This window comes from Orcinus orca, chromosome 11 (assembly GCF_937001465.1).
Source record: "Orcinus orca chromosome 11, mOrcOrc1.1, whole genome shotgun sequence".
Classification (NCBI taxonomy): domain Eukaryota; kingdom Metazoa; phylum Chordata; class Mammalia; order Artiodactyla; family Delphinidae; genus Orcinus; species Orcinus orca.
This window is the reverse complement of record NC_064569.1, coordinates 39,810,632-39,832,178: the sequence shown is the minus strand read 5'-3', so window position 1 is coordinate 39,832,178 and position 21,547 is coordinate 39,810,632. Positions and strand designations below refer to the sequence as shown.

Genomic DNA, 21,547 nt, shown 5'->3' with positions numbered 1-21,547 from the left:
TGTTCTGTAATCTCTAAGTACTACGGGACTATTAAATTAGAAGATTTCCATAAGGCTGATTTAGACTAAAATTAAAATATGAGACAATGGAACAAGAATTATATTTTTCTAGGCCTTTGATAATTACAAAATGTGACTCTTTCACATGAGAGGTAACAAAACTAAAAAGTAAAAGACTAACTAGATTTAATTTATTGATTGGTTTCTCAACCAGGAAGCCCCTGTATTTTTCAATAGAATGGAACTTTTCAAAGACCTGTTGTTAATGTACTCACCTGTTCTATCCAGCATATCTTGTGTGGCAGACTCAGGATCCTCCAATTCTCTGGCATCTATTGAAAGTGCCTCCATACCTTCACTGAGTGAGTCCACAGATTCAGTATCATTGATGGCACCGTTGACATGGTAACCATTAATACCACCTTTCTCTGAGGAAGGCGCAGACTGTTCCTCTTGAATGGAAACCAGTTTATTGGAATCTGGGATACTGTTACTTGGTTCTGCTGCAGGTTTTGGTTTGCTTTTCTTCTTTTTGTTCTAATGGTTATTAAAGATTTGAAAAAAAGAAAAGAAAAAGAACACCCCCCACAATCCAGAGAGGTAACTCCAGCTACCCAAAGGCAACCAATGTTACCAACTTCTCATTTGCTCTTCCAGAAACTGAACACATTTTTGTATATGTTCAAGTACTGACTAACATAACTATGTAAGATACTTTGGATAAACTCAGACACATAAAAATAAAATATTAAAGCATGGCAAAACCCACCATAAGAAAGATCAAAAGATAAATTAAAAAATGTGGGGGCTTCCCCGGTGGCGTAGTGGTTGGGAGTCCGCCTGCCAATGCAGGGGACACGGGTTCGTGCTCCGGTCCGGGAGGATCCCACATGCCGCGGAGCGGCTGGGCCCGTGAGCCATGGTCGCTGGGCCTGCGCGTCCGGAGCCTGTGCTCCGCAACAGGAGAGGCCACAGCAGTGAGAGGCTCGCGTACCGCAAAAAAAAAAAAAAAAAAGTGGGAAAAAATGTGTAATACATACAAAGAGCTAAATATAAAGAGAGAGCTCTAACAAAAAACAAACAAAACAATAACCCGACAGAAAAAGTGGTGTAGGATATAAACATGTGGAATGAAGTGAAACTTCAGTCTAATAAAGACAAATTAAATCTGCACTGCAGAGGATGCTGCATCAGAAATCTGTCTCCCCACCTAGACAACAATTACACTGGCAGAATCTGTCTAACTATTTTGGAACTCTGGAGTCTATTGAAGGCTTATAATTTCCAGGAGAAGACTTGGATGGTAAATTGTGGTTAATGTCAGGCAATTTCAGTTCTGAGCTCAGTAGCAGATTCTCACCCTCCCACCCCCAGCTAGGGAACAGGCAGCTGTGCACCTGTTCTTGGAACAGCTGGCACGTAGCTTGCTGAAGCGAGGGTAGTCAAAAAGGAACCTGTCCTTCAAATATCTGGGATCTGTGTTGTGATCACTGACTGCTGCTTTTGATTACAAAGGTAGAGACAAAGAGGTAGGCAACCACTGTTGTTGTACCTCCTCCCACTGTTGCAAGCCCCTACCCCTCTGGCTGAAGTGACCTTCAGGGGAATTAAAGGGGTGGTCCCCTTCCTCCCCACTTCATTTTTCTTTATTCCCTTTTGGGAGCCGGACATCAAAGACTAGGACGTTCAAAAACAACTTCATATACAGAAAAAATTTCAAAGTAACCAATGCATGCCCAGGGAAAGGCTTAGAAAAGACCTGAGAAGACCTTAAGTTTACACCTTAGGCTGACCCTTGGTTCAGAGACAGCTTACAACAATTTAAAAATATAATAATAACAAAAACCAGCAAATCTGGAGAAAGGGGGAGAATCTGATTTCCAGAGTGATCAAATTATTAGATTCAAATGTCTAGTTTTCAACAAAAAAATCACAAGGCACACAAAGAAACAAGCAAGTGTGGCCAATACAAAGGAAAAAAATAAATCAACAGGGCTTCCCTGGTGGCACAGTGGTTGAGAGTCCGCCTGCCAATGCAGGGGACACGGGTTCGTGCCCCAGTCTGGGAAGATCCCACATGCCGCGGAGCGGCTGGGCCCGTGAGCCATGGCCGCTGAGCCTGCGCATCTGGAGCCTGTGCTCTGCAACGGGAGAGGCCACAACAGTGAGAGGCCCCTGTACCGCAAAAAAAATAAATAAATAAAATTTAAAAATAAATCAACAGAAACTTTCCCTAAAAACGACCTGTTGGGAGATATATTAAAGAATTTATTTAGTTTTTCATCCAAAGATTCACTTTAATTATGTAAACTTGGATTCGTAATATGTTCCTAAGCTAGCAGTTTCTGTAATGAGAATTTTTTTTTCCTCAAATGCCTAGTGCATTTTTTGTTTTGTTTTTGTTTTTAATTTAAAGACTTTAAAACAACAGTCTTAAAGATGCTCAGAGAAATAAAGGAAGATGTGGGAAAAGTCAAGAAAACAAAGCATGAACAAAATGGAAATATTAGAAAACCTAAAAAGAAATCAAAAGAGAAATTCTGGAGCTGAAGAGTATGATAACTTAAAATTTTAAAAAATCACTAAAGGGATTATTCAAAGGCAGAAGAAAGAATCAGGGAATTTGAAGATAGCACAATTGAAATTATTGAGTCTGAGGATGAGAAAGAAAAGACTGAAGAAAAGTGAACAGAGCCTAAGGGACCTGTGGGGCTCTATCAAGCAAACCAACATAGCATCGTGTAAACTGGAGAAGGGGAGGAGGGAAAGGGAAGAATGTTTGAAGAAATAATGGCTGAAAACTTCCCATATCTGGTGAAAGACATGACTGTAAACATCCAAGAAGCTTAATGAACTCCAAGAGACAGTGAGACACATTGTAATCAAACTTTCAAAAGATAGAGAATCTTGGGCTTCCCTGGTGGCGCAGTGGTTGGGAGTCCGCCTGCCGATGCAGGGGACGCGGGTTCGTGCCCCGGTCTGGGAGGATCCCGCATGCCACGGAGCGGCTGGGCCCGTGGGTCGTGGCCGCTGGGCCTGCGTGTCCGGAGCCTGTGCTCCGCGACGGGAAAGGCCGCAGCGGTGGGGGGCCCACGTACCGCAAAAAAAAAAAAAAAAAAAAAAAGATAGAGAATCTTGAAAGCAATAGAGAAGCTACTTGTCACACACAAGAGATCATCAGTGAGATTATGAGCAGATTTCTCATCAGAAACTTTGGAGGCAAGAAGGCAGATATAATCAAAGCGCTAAAAAAAAAAAAAAACAAACACCTGTCAACCCAGAATCCTATATGTGGCAAAACTGTCTTTCAAAACTGAGGGGTAAATTAAGACATTCACAGATAAACAAAAGCTGAGGGAGTTCATAACCACCAGACCTGCCCTGCTGGAAATGCTCAAGGGAGTCCTGTAACATGAAATGAAAGAACACTAGATGGTAATTTGAAGGCATATGGAGAAATAAAGAACTTGATAAAGGTAAAATACATGAGCAATTACAAAAGCTAGTATTATTGTAACAATGGTTTGTAACTGTACTTTTTGTTTTCTACATGATTTTAAAAGACTAATACATAAATAAAAACAACCAACTATCAGTTTAAAACCTAATATTACTGCAACTTTGGTTTGTAACTCCAGATCTTGTTCTCTACATAATTTAAGAGACTAATGCATTTAAAAGAATTATTAGTTTATATTTTTGGGCACACAATGTATAAAGATGTAATTTTGTGACATCAACAACCAAAAAGGGTGGGGATGGAGCTGTAAAGGAGCAAAAATTTTGTATGTTATTGAAGTTAAGTTGGTATAAATTCAATTAGAGTGTTATAACTTTAGGATGTTAAATGGAGTCCCCATGGTAACCATAAAGAAAATAGCTACAGCTTATACACAAAAGGAAACGAGACAGGAATTTAACCATTTCACTACAAAAAACTGATTAAACACACAAAAATACAGTAATGTAGAAAATGAGGGACAAAAAATCTAAAATCATTGAAAACAAACAGCACAATGAAAGAAGTCCCTCCTTATCAGTCATTACTTTAAATGCAAATGGATTAAACTCTATAATTGAAAGACTGAGAATGGCAGAATGGATAAAAACACACTATCTAACTATAGGCTGCCTACAAGAGACTCACTTTATATTCAAAATCACAAATAGATTGAAAGTGAAAGAATGGAAAAATGTATTCCATGCAAATAGCAACCAAAAGAGAGCAGGGATGGCTGGACTAACATCAGACAAAAACAGACTTTAAATAAAAAAAGCTTACAAGAGACAAAGAAGGACATTACACATTAATAAAAAGTTCAATACAGAAAGAAGATTTAATAATTAGAAACATTTATGCACCTGACAGACCAAGACCATCAAAATATATGGAGCAAGGACTTCCCTGGTGGTCTAGTGGTAAAGAATCTGCCTTGCAATGCAGGGGACGCGGGTTCAATCCCTGGTCAGAGAACTAAGATCCCACATGCCAGGGGGCCACTAAGCCCATAAGCCACAAATACTGAGCCTGTGCGCCTCAACTAGAGAGCCTGCGTGCTGCAAACTACAGAACCCATGTGCTCTGGAACCCGCATGCCACAACTACAGAGCCCACCCACCCAGCCTGCATGCCACAACTAGAGAAGAGAAAACCCACACGCCACAACTAGAGAGAAGCCTGTGCGCCATAATGAAAGACCCTGCATGCCTCAACAAAGATCTCACATGCCGCAACTAAGACCTGATGCAGCCAAAAATAAGTAAGCAAATAAATAAATAAATAATAAATCTTAAAAAAATTATATATATGGAGCAAGAACTGACAGAATTGAAGGAAGAAATAGTTCTACAATAATACTTGGAGACTTCAATACCCTACTCACAGTAATGGACAGAATAACTAGACAGAAGATAAGTAAAGAAATAAAGGATTTAAAGAATGCAACAGACCCAATAGATCTAACAGACATATACAGAACACTCTACCTAACAACAATAGAATACATATTCTTCGCAAGTGCACATGTGACATCTTCCAGGATAGATGATATGCTGGGGCACAAATGAAGTCTCAACAGATTTTAAAAGATAGGTATCATACAAAGTGTCTTCTCTGACCACAATGAGATAAATTTAGAAATCAATAACAGAAGGAAAGCTTGAAAATCTATGATACAGTGAAAATTAAACAACACATTTTAAAACAATGACTGGATCAAAGAAGAAATAACAAGGGCAATTAGAAAATACTTAGAGATAAGTGAAAATGAAAATACAATATACCAAAACTTACAAGCGGTGCTAAGGAAGAAATTTACAAATGCTTACATTAAAAACTAAGATCTCAAAAAAATAATAATAATAAAATAAAAAATAAACAACAACAAAAAACTAAGATCTCAAATTAACAACCTAGCTTTACAACTTAAGGAACAAGGAAAAAAATAAATAAAAAGAACAAGGTAAACCCAAAGCTAGCAGAAGGAAGAAAATAATAAAGATTAGAGCAGAGATAAATGAAATAGAGAACAGAAAAGTAGAGAAAATCAATAAAAGCAAAAGCTGGTTCTTTGAAAAGATCAACAAAATTGACAAACATTTAGCTAGATGGACTAAGAAAAAAAGAGGAAGATTCAAATTATTAAAATAAGAAATGGAAGTGGGTACATTACTACCAATTCTATAGAAATAAAAAGGATTACAAGAAAATACTATGAACAATTGTATACCAACAAATTGTGTAACCTAGATGAAATGTTTAAATTCCTAGAAACACAAAACCTACCAATACTAAATCATGAAGAAATAGAAAATCTAACTAGTAAGGAGATTGAATCAGTAATCAAAAATTTCCTGACAAAGAAAAGTGCTGGACCCAACGGCTTCACTAGTGAATTCTACCAAACACTTATGCTTGTCAAACTTTAAAAAACAAAAACAAAACAAAACAAAAAATGGCTGAAGAGAAGGGAACATTATCTAACTCTTTCTATGAGGCCAGCATTACCCTGAGACTTAGCCAGACAAAGACACTACAAAGCAATATGCCTGGGCTTCCCTGGTGGCGCGGTGGTTGAGAGTCCGCCTGCCGATGTAGGGGACACGGGTTCGTGCCCCAGTCCGGGAAGATCCCACATGCCACGGAGCAGCTAGGCCCGTGAGCCATGGCCGCTGAGCCTGCACGTCTGGAGCCTGTGCTCCGCAACGGGAGAGGCCACAACAGTGAGAGGCCTGCGTACCGCAAAAAAAAAAAAAAAAAAAAAAAAAGCAATATCCCTTATGAACATTGATGCAAAAATTCTCAACAAAACAGTACCAAACCAAATTCAGCAGCATACTAAAAGGATTATACACCATGACCAAGTAGGATTTATTCCTTGAACACAAGAATGGTTCAACTTAAGGAAATCGATCAATGTAAAACACCATATTAACAGAATAAAGGGAAAAAAACCCCACATGATCATCTTAATTGATACAGAAAAAATATGTGACAAAATTCAATACCTTCTCATGATAAAAACACTAAAAAATGGGGATTAGAAGAAAACTACTTCAACATAATAAAAGCCATATATGAAGACCCACAGTGAACAATGGTCAAAGACTAGAGCTTTTCCTCAAAGATCAGGAACAAGGTAAGAATGCCCACTTTTGCCACTTGTATTCCACACAGTACTGAAAGTTATAGCCAGGGCAATTAGGAAAGAAAAAGAAATAAAAGACATCTAAGAGGGAAAGGAAAAAGTAAAATATGTTTGCAGATGATATGCTCTTATACGCAGAAAACGCTAAAGATTACACACACACACACAAACACACATACACAGTTAGAACAAATAGATAAATTCAGCAAAGCAGCAGGATACAATGTCAACACACAAAAATCAGTTGTACTTCTGGGGACTTCCCTCGTGGTCCAGTGGTTAAGAATCTGCCTTCCAATGCAGGGGACGTGGGTTCAACCCCTGGTCAAGAAACTAAGATCCTACATGCCGTGAGGCAACTAAGCCTGCACACTGCAACTACTGAGCCCACGCGCTCTGGAGCCCACGCACCACAACTAGAGAGAAGCCCGCACACCACAATGAAGAGCCTGCGCTCCGCGGTGAAAGATCCCATGTGCTGCAACGAAGATCCTGCATGCCACAACTAAGACCCAATGCAGCCTAATAAATAAATGAATAAATAAATAAATATTTAAAAATAAAAAAATATAAAAAATAAAAATAAGAAGTGGGGGCGAGACCAAAGAATCAAAAAAAAAAATCAGTTGTACTTTGATACATGAACTAACAATCTAAAAAGTAAATTACAAAATAAATCAATTTACAATAGCATCAAAATGAATAAAATACTTAGGAATTAAGTTAACCCAAGGAAGTGAAAGACTTGTACAATGAAAACTATAAAACACTGTGGACAGAAATTAAAGAAGACATAAATAAATGGAAACACATTACATGTTCATGAACTGGAAGACTTAATATTAAAATGTCAATACTACCCAAAGTGATCTACAGATTCAGTGCAATCCATATCAAAATCCCAATGATATTTTTTGTAGAAATAGAAAAACCCATCTTAAAACTCATATGGAATCTCAAGGGACCAAAACAATCTTGAAAAAGAAGACCTAGAGATTATCATACTAAGTGAAGTCAGACAGAGAAGGACAAATATCATATGATATTTCTTATATGTGGAATCTAAAATAATGATACAAATGAACCTATTTACGAAACAGAAACAGACTCACAGACATAGAAAACAAACTTACGGTCACCAAAGGGGAAAGGTGTGGGGAGCAGGGAGGGATAAATCAGAAGTTTGGGCTTAAAATATATACACGACTATATATAAAATAGATAACCAACAAGGACAGGAAACTACACTCAATATCTTGTAATAACCTACAATTGAAAAGAATCTAAAAAAGTATATGTGTGTGTGTGTATAACTGAATCACTTTGCTATATGCCTGAAATTAACACAACACTGTAAATCAACTACATTTCAATAAAAATTTTTTAAGAAAAGAAAAAGAGGAACAAAACAGGAAGACTTACACAACTTGATTTCAAAACTTACTACAAAGCTACAATAATCAAAACAGTGTAGTACTGGCATAAAGACAGACATATAGGGACTTCCCTTGAGGTCCAGTGGTTAAGACTCTGCCCTTTCACTGCAGGGGGAGCGAGTTCGATCCCTGGTCAGAGAACTAAGATGCCACATGCCGCACAGCGTGGCCAAAAAACTTAAAAAAAGAAAAAAAAAAAAAAGACAAACATATAGACCAACGGAATAGAATAGACAGCCCAGAAATAAACTCTCACATATATGCCCAAATGATTTTTGACAAGGGTGCCAAAACCACTCAATGGGAAAATGACAGTCTTTTCAACAAATAATGCTGGGAAAACTGGAATGTCCACGTGTAAAAGAACAAAGTTGAACCTTTACCTAAAACATTACACAAAAATTAACTCAAAATGGATCAAACATTTAAATGTAAGACCTAAAACAATAAAACTGTTAGAAGAAAATGATGTAGGACAAAAGCTTCACAATACTGGATTTGGCAATGATTTCTTGGATATGACATCAAAGGCACAGTTAACAAAAGAAAAAAACAGACAAATTGGACTTCATGAGAAAAAAGGCAACATACAGAATGTGAGAAAATATTTGCAAATCATATATCTAAGGGATTAATATCCAGAATATATAGAGAACTCTTAAAACTCAACAACCACAACAACAAAAACCACCTGATTAAAAAACAGGCAAAGGACTTGAATAGACATTTCTCCAAAGAAGATATACAAATGGTCAAACTCATGAAAATGCTCAATGTCACTCATCATAAGGAAATGAAAATCAAAACTACAATGAGATATCTCCTCATACTCATTAGAATGGCTATTATCAGAAAAAACAGAAAACAAGTGTTAGGCTGTTGATAAACTGGGACTCTTGTGCGTTGCTGGTAGGTATATAAAATGGTACAGCTGCTGTGGTTCCTCAAAAAATTAGAATTATCATATGATCCAACAATTCTGTTTTGGGCTATATACCCAAAAGACCTGAAAACAGGGTCTCGAAGACATATTTGTACATCCATTTATTCACAACAGCTAAAACATGGAAGCAACCCAAGTGTCCATTGATGGTTGAATGGATAAACAAAATATGATACATACATACAATGGAATATTATTCAGCCTTTAAAAGGAAGGAAATTCTCTAATATGCTACAACATGGATGAAACTTGAGAACATTATGCTAACTGAATAAGCTAGGCACAAAAAGACAATTACTGTATGATTTCACTTATATGAGTTATCTAAAGTAGTCAAAATTATAGAGACAGAAAGTAGAGTGGTGGTTGCTAGGGGCAGAAGGGAGGTGGGAATGAGACTTACTTTTTAATAAGTATAGAGTTTCAGTTTTATAAAATGAAAGTTCTGGAGATGAATATTTGAAAGATGCTAAGAGTAGATCTTAAGAGTTCTCATCATGACAAAAAAAATTTTTTTGATACCATTATGGTGCTGAATGTTAACTAGACTTATTGTGGTGATCATTTCACAATACATATAAATAGTGAATCATTATACTGTACGCCTCAAACTAATATAATGTTATGTGTCAATTATACCTCGCTTTTTTTTTTTTTTTTTTTTTTTTTTTGCGGTACGCGGGCCTCTCACTGTTGCGGCCTCTCCCGTTGCGGAGCACAGGCTCCGGATGCGCAGGCTGAGCAGCCATGGCTCACGGGTCCAGCCTCTCCGTGGCATGTGGGGTCTTCCCGGACCGGGGCACGAACCCGTGTCCCCTGCATCGGCAGGCGGACTCTCAACCACTGCGCCACCAGGGAAGCCCCCTCAAGTTTTCTTAAATTAATTTTTATTGGAGTATAGTTGATTTACAAAGTTGTGTTCGGACTCTCAACCACTGCGCCACCAGGGAAGCCCCCTCAAGTTTTCTTAAATTAATTTTTATTGGAGTATAGTTGATTTACAAAGTTGTGTTCGTTTCTGCTGTACAGCAAAGTTAATCAGTTATACATATACATATGTCCACTCATTTTTAGATTCTATTGCCATATAGGTCATTACAGAGTATTGAGTAGAGTTCCCTGTGCTATACAGTAGGTTCTTACTAGTTATCTATTTTATATATAGTAGTGTGTATATGTCAATCCGGTATGTTACCTCAATTTTTTTAAAAAAAGAAGTAAAATATAAACCCTTCGTTGGCATATTAGTCCAGATATTAACTTAGAATAAAAGCCAAAAACAAAAACAAAAAAGAAAAGGAGAGAGAGAGATCTGGAATGGTTAAGATGGTAAATTTTATGTGTATTTTACCACAGTAAAAAAACATTTGGAAAAAAACTGCACTATAATATCATTTTTCAGCTACTGGATTAGCAAAGTTCAAAATGTTTCATAACACTGTAGGGTTGAGGGAATAAAGAAACAGGCATTTTCATATATCACTTGTGGGAGTGCAAAGTGGTACTCTCTCTATAGCAATCTGGTAATACTTATCAAAATTACAAATACATATACACTTTGACCCAGCAATTCCACTTCTAGGAGTTTATCCTAGGTGATACTAACACATGCAAAATGATATATGTACAAGGTTATTCACTGAAGTATTGTTAATAATAGCAAAGGGTTGCAAACAACCCGAATGTTGATCAATAAAGGAACGGTTAAGTAAGTTATGGTACATCTAAACAGTAGGATGAGTATACATTCATAAAAAAACCACGAAAGCTCTTTATATATTGACATGGAATAAGCTCCAAGATATATTACATGAAAAAGGAGCAAGCAAAGAGGAGAATATATACTCATATTTGCTTATATATACGTATAAAATATCCCATAAGATACATAAGAAATTGATAATACAGTTTGCCTCTGGTGTGTGGAACCAAATGGCTGGGAACTATCCCCAGGGATAAAGATGTTTCAGTATATTCACTTTTATAGCTTTGAATTTTGAGCCACATGAATATATTACCTATGCAAATACTAAAATTAAAACAAAAATCCTTTACCTTTTATTTTGTCAAACCACAGCTCTACTAGAAATACTTAATTCTATTTCTAAGGCTAGACTGACATGACTGAATTAATTTTACCCTAAACCCCTTTCATGGCCCTAACAGGAATACTAATGTAACGCTAGATATAATTTTTTCCTCTCCACAGCTCTCATCTCTCTTTCTCTTAAATACTTTCTCCCATGTGAACTGGCTGAGTTTTCATATCACTGTCCTATATATATAATACCTGTCCCAGTAACTGTTCATGGTCACATCCTATTGAACTAATCCCAGCAGTTAACTGAACTAGATTTGGGCGTTTGGGACTGCCAAACTGAAGCCATTTTTCTTTCTCCAAATTTTAAGAAATTTATGTCTCCAACACATACTTTTCCAGCTTCATGCATACCTCACATCACTAATAACCTATTATCCTGGGCCAATAAAGTTATAAGCTGCTGTTCTCCAGAACACACACTCATGTTAGGTGAAAGCAATGGGAAGAAGTTAAGCAAATACTCAAAGCTACAGGTATGGAGAGCTTCAGGGGAATCTGTAGTAGTATTAAGTTCTTCTTAGAAAAACTTCTCAAGGGTCATTGGGGTCAGGCCTGGTTTAATCAATACTTAACAGAACTCCTAATGAAGTGATGTGGAGTCATCAAGAAAGTATTCCAGTACTCCAGCACTAACCTAACATAGACCCTAAAGAGATTTCATAGAGATACTTGATTGAAATTCACACTTCAAGCACTTCCTAAAGGAACCAGATTTAGAGTAGAGAGCTATAGGAAGCATTCTGAGGCCAGCTAGTATCCTTTGGGGAAAGCACTTTGGTTTTAAGTGGATAAGGAGAACTAATATGTTAGACACTGTATTAAGTACTTGCATTTGTTCATATTATTTTCCTATTTTAGAGATAAGCAAAATAAGGCACACTAAGGTTAAACAATATTCCCAGGAAATAAAGCCAGTAAGTAGTGAAAAAGGATATAAATCCAGTTTTGACTGACTCCACGGCCCAAGTGCCTTCTACCTCCCTGAATTGGACCATCAGACCCCTCTGCATAGCTAATAGTAGCAAAGCCCCTCTTTAGGCTTTAAGCCAAAGCTCATTAGTATCAGAGATCACAACACAAGTGGTCTGACCTAAGAATCTGAACTATTTTAACTGACCTGTGATATGAATTATGTTGAAAACCGCTGGACTAGATCACTTTCTCTAGAGGACCTCTGCTTTCCTTGACATGCTCTCTAGTTTCACCCCTGCCTAATATTAATAATATTAATACCCTCTGCAATTGCACCATGGCAGAGTCATTCTGCTTCCTGCCCAAAATCACGTGGAGGAGATTGTGTGGCATTCTATGTACATAGCTGTGTTTCAGTGTCATAGAAGAAAACTTTTCTTAACCAGGTAAGCTGAAGATGCATATGTAAATCTTCCAAATATTTTGGCAGAGCTTACATTTTTTTGTAATACAAATATTGATATCACACTTCTAAATATAATTCATTTTTACCTTTTTCTTGCCTGTTACTGTCCATTCTTTGAGTACTTCACTGGCACTACCTGTAAGAGAAACCAGTTACATATTTTTTCTCCTACCACATGCATGCTCAAGCAGGAATTAGTGTCCCCGAATTTTGTAACTGCTGGAAAATCTCCAAAGTTCCCAATAGGAAAAGTTAAGGTTCAAGTCTCTAAGCTAATGTAATGAGATAAACATATCATGCTTACCTTTTAGAATACCTGCCCATTTAGATTCCCCTTCTCCATTCAATTTCCTCAGTAAGTTCTTCCAAGAAGAGACTAATGTAGCCTGACCATTTTAAAGATTCTTTTATTTATATATCTTTGACCGAATACAAAGATGACTGGTTTCAGCCCAAGTACAGTATCCTCTGTCCTCCAGAAGATTACACACCACCTTAGCTACACTGTTTCAGAGAGAACTGTATACTACCCTAGACCCAAATACTAACATTATAAAGAAAACAGATGAAGATGAAGAAAAACCGTACAGTATTTGGACATGTTTATTCTATACTGGTAAATTCAGAAAAAGAGAAACAGGGAGACCTATTCTGATGTCGCTGTCACTGTTCCATGATGCGATAGCTTTAGGCAGTTTTTCCCAAACAAGTTATGTGGAAAGAATTTTGTAAAACACTCCTCAACTCTATAAATCAGAAGGCTTGGCTAAGCCTACCATTTTTTGTATGGTAGATAAGGATACTCAAACCCATATATTTGAATCACTTGCCAGAGCCAGACTAAATGGTGCTGGAGCCCGAAAAAGAATGTTGAGTCCCTGAATCTACCATCTGTGGCTGAGCTACTGGACCACTACTTTGTCATTGTTTCTTAAATTCTTATTACACCCAACTCCAATCAAGTCCCTTATACCACTGGCCACCTAATTTCTTCTTAACTACCATTAGAGAACGTTCTGAATAAAATGATGGAGTCTTCTCAGCTTGTCTCTTATTCCAGGTATTATACAGCTTATGAACGAATTACTTCTAGGGCTGAAATAGGGAGCTTTAAGAGATATCTTTAAAAATGGCATGGTATGTTATGTTATCATGGCGTCTGCTATATCATCTATGAAACACCAGATTGCCGAATGAATGTTATAGAATGCTGAAGCAACTTCTATTTGAATACAAACTTATAAAAATATTGAGCTAGGATTACCTTCCATGAATGCTTGTACTGTTTTGTCCACACAATTATCAAAGTGCTGCAAAACCAGGATAATTTCATTGTTACTCTTATTGGGAACTATTGCACGTACTGCATTTATCTGGAAAAGAAGAGAAGTTCATTTAATTCTAATATCAGTAGGTCAGGTGGAAACTGAGATCTCATACAGAGAATAACAGAAAGGGTACCATTTCATTTTTAACAAGATATATCACTCTTTAGTGTCAGTGTGAGTACATACAACCAACTCACTGGGAATGATTAATAGATGAGTGATAACAGTACATAAAAATTAATTTCAAAACTTAGAAAAGCAGAACATTTCTAGAAACATATTTGTGCCAGGGGATTTCACTGGTGGCACAGTGGTTAAGACACCATGCTCCCAATGCAGGGGGCACAGGTTCGATCCCTGGTCAGGGAACTAGATCCCACATGCTTGCTGCAACTAACAGTTCGCATGTCACAACTAAGGAGACCGCATGCCGCAACTAAGACCCAGTGCAACCTAATTAATTAATTAAAAAAGATTTGTGCCAGATTTTGTTTCAAGAAAGGGTGGTTTAATTTAGGTATCAGGTATTAATTTAGCATCAACATTTCCTCATTTTTAGCAAACTACAGAGAAAGGTGGGAAGTTTAACGAACCACCAACAATAACAGATTTTTTTTTTTTTTTTTGCGGTACGCGGGCCTCTCACTGTTGTGGCCTCTCCCGTTACGGAGCACAGGCTCCGGACGCGCAGGCTCAGCAGCCATGGCTCACGGGCCTAGCTGCTCCGCGGCATGTGGGATCCTCCCGGACCAGGGCACGAACCCGTGTCCCCTGCATAGGCAGGTGGACTCTCAACCACTGCGCCACCAGGGAAACCCAACAATAACAGATTTTTGTACAGCATTTTTCAAAACGTTTACTTCATATCATTTAATTGTGTAATAATGCTTAAAGATAATTTAAATTATTATAAACTGTTTCAGGTATATAAAACATAATGAACACTCACTATATGACAGCCAGTTTAATAAAATAAAATATATGCAACTGAAGTGCCCATGAAGTCTCTCCTAAACCCCATTTCCCTCCTCTCCACAGAGATCTCTACCTTGAACTTGGTGTTATTTTGATACATGTTTTTGTACTTTTATGATGTATGTATGTATCCACAGGTAATCCATATTACTGTTTTGCATTACATAAATATTATCATATCGTACATGTCTATATTCAATTTGCTTTTTCATGTAACAATTTTTTTAGATTTATTTTTCATGTTGATAAATGCATCTTATTCATTTATTTTAACTGCTACATAGCATTTCCATTGTATGAATATAGCCAATTTATTCATTCTCCTGTTGATGGACATTTACGTTCTTTCCAGTGTTTGGTTACTATGAAAAATGTTATAATAAATATTCCTATGCTTATGCTTACTTGCTGAATACTCAGTGCCTATGACAATGTTTAGCAAATTGTTAGTTAAAAAAAACAAGAAACAAAAGGGTCTTCTGTGAAGAGTGAGAGGATGCCTCTATTGTATATAACCACTAGTAGAATTCCTGAACAGTAGGGCATCTACAATTTCATTAGAAATGCCAAATTTCCCTTTAAAACAGGGAATTCCAATTTTGTCAGTTATTCCTAAGGTATTTTAAGGTATTTTATATCTTCTGAGATTAAAAATACTTTATAATAATTGCATATTCTATTTTCATTTTTGTATATCGATTTTATATCCAGCTATTTTGATGACTTCATTATTCCTAATAATTTGTTGCTTTCTTGGTTCTTCTACGTAGACAACAGTATTGTCTATAAATAACGGCAGTTTTTTTTTCTTCCTTTCTAATCCTTATAATTTTCGTTTCTTGTCTTACTGCACAATGTGAAATTGGTTATTTTTTCAAGAAGACCTGATTCTTTTTGGTAGAAAGTGGTAGTTAGAAACCAACATCTAAGAGCTAGGTGTGTTTATTGCTACCAGGGAGTCATTATTTCTAGGTCCTTTCAGTGGATAGAGCTAGGAAATTTTGTTTCTTACAACATAAGTTCATATATAATAATAAAAGTTCAAATATAGTATTAAAAGGTTTGGGTTTTTTTGGTTTTTTTTGCGTGCCATGTGGCTTGCAGGATCTTAGTTCCCCGACCAGGGATCAAACCCAGGGCCTCTGCAATGAAAGCGCAGAGTCCTAACCACTGGACCGCCAGGGAATTCCCCATCTATGCATTTAAAATGATGTATGTTATTTTTCATTCTGTATTTGTAAGCATTGTATATTAGAAATGTTTTCAGGGTATCTAGTCAGCCATACTGCTTGAAAAGGAAGTCCTTTTATAGACGAAGAGAAGTAAAGTATCTTGTTCAAGTAATTAGCAGAATCTGTATTAGAACCTAAGTCTTTCTTAGTACACTTGTTTTCATATCATTCTATACTTTTTTTGTTTCAGGCTTAATTGAACAATGATAAGGTTTAAAACCACACAAATGGGAAGGTATATAATCTATAATACAAAGAGGGCAAATTTGTAATATACATTTTTGAAATGAGCAAAAAACTTAGCACTGATCACTAGAAAATGGGCTTCAGGCAAAAATAACAGATTCAATGATAAAGGTAAAATTCTGATAACTTAAAATGTGAAAGTGTTTATATTACTGAACCAATATATATCTATGACTCCATAATCAACAATATACTTTTTAAATAAGACAGAGAACACACATAAAGCTTTTTTTTAAATGTTTTTCTCAGTATAGCTCATTAAGGGTTATATTACTAAAAACAACCTTTTCTTCCAAAGGTATATTACTTAGAAAATTTGTTTCTCTTCTTGCTCTAAAGTCTCCTGGACTTAAAAATCCTCTTCAAGTGAAAGGGTAGATCCTGGGACTTCCCTGGTGGTCCAGTGGTTAAGACACCACGCTCCCAATGCAGGGGGCCCGGGTTCGATCCCTGGGCAGGGAACTAGATCCCACATGCATGCCGCAACTAAGAGTCTGCATCCCACAACTAAGAGTCCGCATGCTGCAACTAAAAGACCCCACGTGCCGCAACGAAGATCCCACGTGCTGCAACTAAGACCCGGCATGGCCAAATAAATAAAAATCAAAAAATAAAAATTGGGTTGTCTTAAAAAAAAAAAAGGGAAGATCCTACTCAGATTGTTCTTTAAAGACTGTTGCTAGGGTTTCCCTGGTGGTGCAGTGTTTGAGAGTCCGCCCGCCGATGCAGGGGACACGGGTTCGTGCCCCGGTCTGGGAAGATCCCACACGCCGCAGAGCGGCTGGGCCCGTGAGCCATGGCCGCTGAGCCTGCGCGTCTGGAGCCTGCGAGTCCGGAGCCTGTGCTCCGCAACGGGAGAGGCCACAACAGTGAGAGGCCCGCGTACCGCAAAAAAAAAAAAAGAAAAAAAGATGTTGCTAAATGAGATACACACTTAGCCATATAAATATTGTTATAATATTAATTAATATTAAGATGTCTTCAAGAGAATTAGAATAAATATATGCATATGTATACATGCAAAGCAAATTGCACGTATAGGCTCTGATTCCTCAAAACCTTCATGGTAGTTACTCTCTGATATACAGTGGCATTCATACAGTTTTGTTCTTAAAATTTCACTTTCTTAATGAGTTTGTATAGCCATTGATTTTATTAGTATCTAAATTTTAACAAAACATTCAAGTTTCTTATCCACAGTAACTAGTCATACCTTCTCTTTCATGTTCTCAAAAACTCCTCCCTGGGCCAGTACAGTATTGGACTGCAAATCAAAAATGAATCCTGATGAATCTGAAACAATGAGAAGGAAAAAATATATTCAACATGGTCCAAAGCTAACACATAATCCATCCCGTAAAATGGAAGGGCCAATACTAGCTGCTTTTCTCCCATAGACAGCTAACAAGAAGTTAGTTGTTATTTTGCAAATTCTATTATATAGATAACTGATAACTACATTTGCATTAAAATTATAAAATTAATTTTATTTTAATAGAAACTGTCACAGCTTGAGAAAAACACTAAGTACATCACCTATATTAGACTGTCCAGTAATCCTTGGTATCTTTGTTAACTATCTTATGTTAATTTAAAAGACCCTCTAAAGTAAAGTAGCTAGTAAAGTAAATAGCTCCTCAAGGTAAAGTTTAATACTAACAAATATGAAAATGTGAGAATGAGAGCTTCTGTGGCATTAATAATAACAACACATAAAAGTACTTTCCATCTTCCAGACTGCAACACACACACACCATGTTCTTAGACTATGAACTCCATGAACACATTTGTTTGTGTTCCCAATATAATACTTGATAAAGCAATGTACTTGAGTTTACATTACCAGCACAAATGGGAAAACTTAGTTCAATGTAAGTAATTACAGAAAAGAGTTTGGCTTCCCTGCACTTATAAAGAAAAGGCTATCTATGAATTTAATCAGTTTCTTTACCCGTGACTATATGATCAACAAATTACCTCAGCTTTAACACTTGACAACTTTGTTTTAATCTAATGAGATGCGATCCTAGGACATGGTTAGAGTGCTTCTCAAATTCTGATGTGTATATTTAACATCTGGGGAAATCTCCAGTTAAAATGCAGGTTCTGATTCAGGAGTCTGGCGTGTGGCCTGAGGTTTTTACTCCCAAGCGGTATCAACATTGCAGATCCATGCACCATACTTGGGAGTAGCTTGGGGGTTAGAATTTCAACAAAGCAAGTAAAAGGGGAAATTTTGAGAAAAGCGGTTGCTGTGGTCTGAATGTTTGTGTTCTCCCCTCCAAATTCATATATGAAATCCTACAGTGATGGTATTAGGAGGTGAGGCCTTTGGAGAGTGGAGTCCTCATGAATGGGATTAGTGCTCTTTTTTTAAAAAAAAAATTTATTTACTTATGTGGCTGCGGTGGGCTCTTCCTTGCGGAGTGCGGGCTCCAGAGTGTGAGGGCTCAGTAGTTGTGGCGCGTGGGCTTAGCTGCCCCACGGCATGTGGGATCTTACTTCTCTGACCAGGGTTTGAACCCGCGTCCCCTGCATTGGAAAGCGGATTCTTAATCACTGGACTACCAGGGAAGTCCCAGGATAAGTGCTCTTATAAAAAAGATTCTACAGAGTTCTCTAGCCCCTGCCACCATGTGAGGACACAATGAGAAGTCTGAAACCCAGAAGAAGGCACTCACCAGACCATGGTGGCACTCTAATCTCAGATTTCCAGCCTCTAGAACTGTGAGAAGTAAATTTCTGTTGTTTATAAGCTACCCAGTCTGTGGTACTTTGTTACAGCAGTCTGAACGGAATAAGATGGGGGTATAAAAAATACAGTAATATACTAGTGCGCTTTCCAAATTCTTTTACTATTATTTCAGATTTTTAAAAAAATTTTTTTAACATCTTTATTGGAGTATAATTGCTTTACAATGGTGTGTTAGTTTCTGCTTTATAACAAAGTGAATCATCTATACATATACATATATCCCCATATCCCTTCCCTCTTGTGTCTCCCTCCCTCCCTCCCTATCCCACCCCTCTAGGTGTTCAGAAAGCACCGAGCTGATCTCCCTGTGCTATGGGGCTGCTTCCCACTAGCTATTGGTTCTACATTTGGTAGTGTATATAGGTACATGCCACTCTCTCACTTTGTCCCAGTTAATTAAAGCCTCTTTTACAGCTCAGTTGTTATCCTGTGTTTTAAAATACCTCCTAGTTGCTGTGGAAGACTGATAATTATAAGTTAGAATGATAACAATATTTTGGTACTAAAAGTGGAAAAGAGGATATGAATAGAGCCAATGTCATTCAAAGAGAAACTATGTTTGCCAATTACCATTGAACTGTGAATTAAGTTAGATTTAACCTCTGTAATATTGGCAGTATCATGATTGTTCCCGGAATGAAAAATCAGGTCACATTTACACAAACTCAGTATTTAAAGCCTGAGTTTTCCAGATGACGACATAATATGGTTAACTCCCAATTATCTTTATTAATTGAAAAGAGACACAGTACAGATAAAAATCTTATATAGCCAAAATACTAGTACCCAGCAACCTTCTCAGAACTGCTTTAGGTTATCCAGATGATATAACCTGACAGTTGTAAGTGCAGATGACCCTTGAACCACATGGGTTTGAACCGCCTGGGGCTACTTATACACAGATTTTTTTCAACAGTAAATACTACAGTACTACACAATCTGAGGTTGGTTGGATCCACAGATGCAGAACTGTGGACACTGAGGCCCAATTGTAAGGATTTTCCACTGCACTTGTGGGTCAGCACCCCTAACCCCCATGTTGTTCAAGGGTCAACTGTACTCTCTCCCAAAGACACATTAATGAGCACCGAGATGATACAAAGGACATCAATAATCTTACTAAGGAATCAAACCACCAATCTCTTTTAGGGAAAAGAGGGGATACTTAAGGTAAAATAGCATTTTGGAATCTATATTTAAATGAACTATTCGTATTTCTAATTTCTACATCATCTAACACTTTTTATTTTTTTTTCCTTTAACAACATGCTAGATGAAACCAAGTGCAAGGAAAACAAAGGGTAGTTCTGCAAACACCTTCAGTTACTGCCCCCTCAAATTAGCATAAGTATTATTAGGGTTTATTTGGCATACCAGTTAGGATAATGATTAAAAATACATAAAGCATAAGAACCTAGGGGCAGGACAGGAATAAAGACACAGACGTAGAGAATGGACTTGAGGACATGGGGAGGGGGAAGGGTAAGCTGGGACGAAGTGAGAGCGGCATGGACATATATACGCTACCAAATGTAAAACAGATAGCTAGTGGGAAGCAGCCACATAGCACAGGGAGATCATCTCGGTGCTTTGTGACCACCTAGAGGGGTGGGAGAGGGAGGGTGGGAGGGAGACGCAAGAGGGAGGAGATATGGGGATATATATATATATATGCATAGCTGATTCACTTTGTTATAAAGCAGAAACTAACACATCATTGTAAAGCAATTATACTCCAATTAAAGATGTTAAAAAAAAATACATAAAGCAGCTGTTTCAGTCAGGATCCCAGCAGGAAACAAACAGCACACTTAGACTGGGAAATCTGAAGAGTTTAATGAAGGGACTATTTTCGAAGGTGCTGGTAGGGAGTAGGGAAACCACAAGATAGAGCACAGTACTCCTTGGCTAATAATAGCAACGTATATTGCTACTGGAGGTTTTAAAGAAGGTAAGGAGGGAGCAATTACTGGAACCCAGAGAGAGCAGGCTCTTTCATCTTTGTTTCATCTGGTGTGGAGACAGCCACAGGATAATAGTCCTTTAGTCAAAGGACACAGTAAGCCCACAGTGACCCCTCAGGGAAAGATTGGGGGAACAGATACTCCTACCTCACTCTCCTCCTTGCCTCTGGTCTCCTGTCTATGCTGCCCAATAGCCAAACTCAACCAGAAGCCCAAGGGCAAGAAACCTGTAGTCTGACCTGTAGTCTGTACAAGTCAGCCTCCCAGGGCACAAATGCCCATTTTGTATTTATATTCTAAATCATGAGTTCGCCAAAAAGGGCAGCAATAATTTAACATCTTAACTTGTCTATTCACCAGCTAATATTGCCTCTTTTTACTTAAACCAACAACTCAAGTAGATTCAAAACCCTGCTTCAATGAACTGGAGCTTAAGTGCCTCTCAACATGACAGGGAAAGTCATTTTTAATTCCCACCAACAACATTTAGTGATTTAACAATTCTCTTATTTTTTCATGCAAAGAAAGCCTAAGATTTACTT

General features: G+C 37.5%; 1 protein-coding gene across 2 annotated transcripts in view; it reads right to left on the bottom strand.

Moving 5' to 3' along the window:
- The window catches only part of SPATS2 (spermatogenesis associated serine rich 2), a 136,024-nt gene that overhangs the window by 24,782 nt on the left and 89,695 nt on the right, over positions 1-21,547 (bottom strand). For both annotated transcript variants that reach the window (XM_033436374.2, XM_004274362.4), the window contains exons 3-6: positions 17,500-17,579; positions 13,770-13,878; positions 12,592-12,641; positions 276-537 (exon numbers count right to left, since the gene is read on the bottom strand). In XM_033436374.2, coding sequence (XP_033292265.2) covers positions 276-537; positions 12,592-12,641; positions 13,770-13,878; positions 17,500-17,579 — 501 coding nt within the window. The remainder of the gene's footprint in view (positions 1-275; positions 538-12,591; positions 12,642-13,769; positions 13,879-17,499; positions 17,580-21,547) is intronic.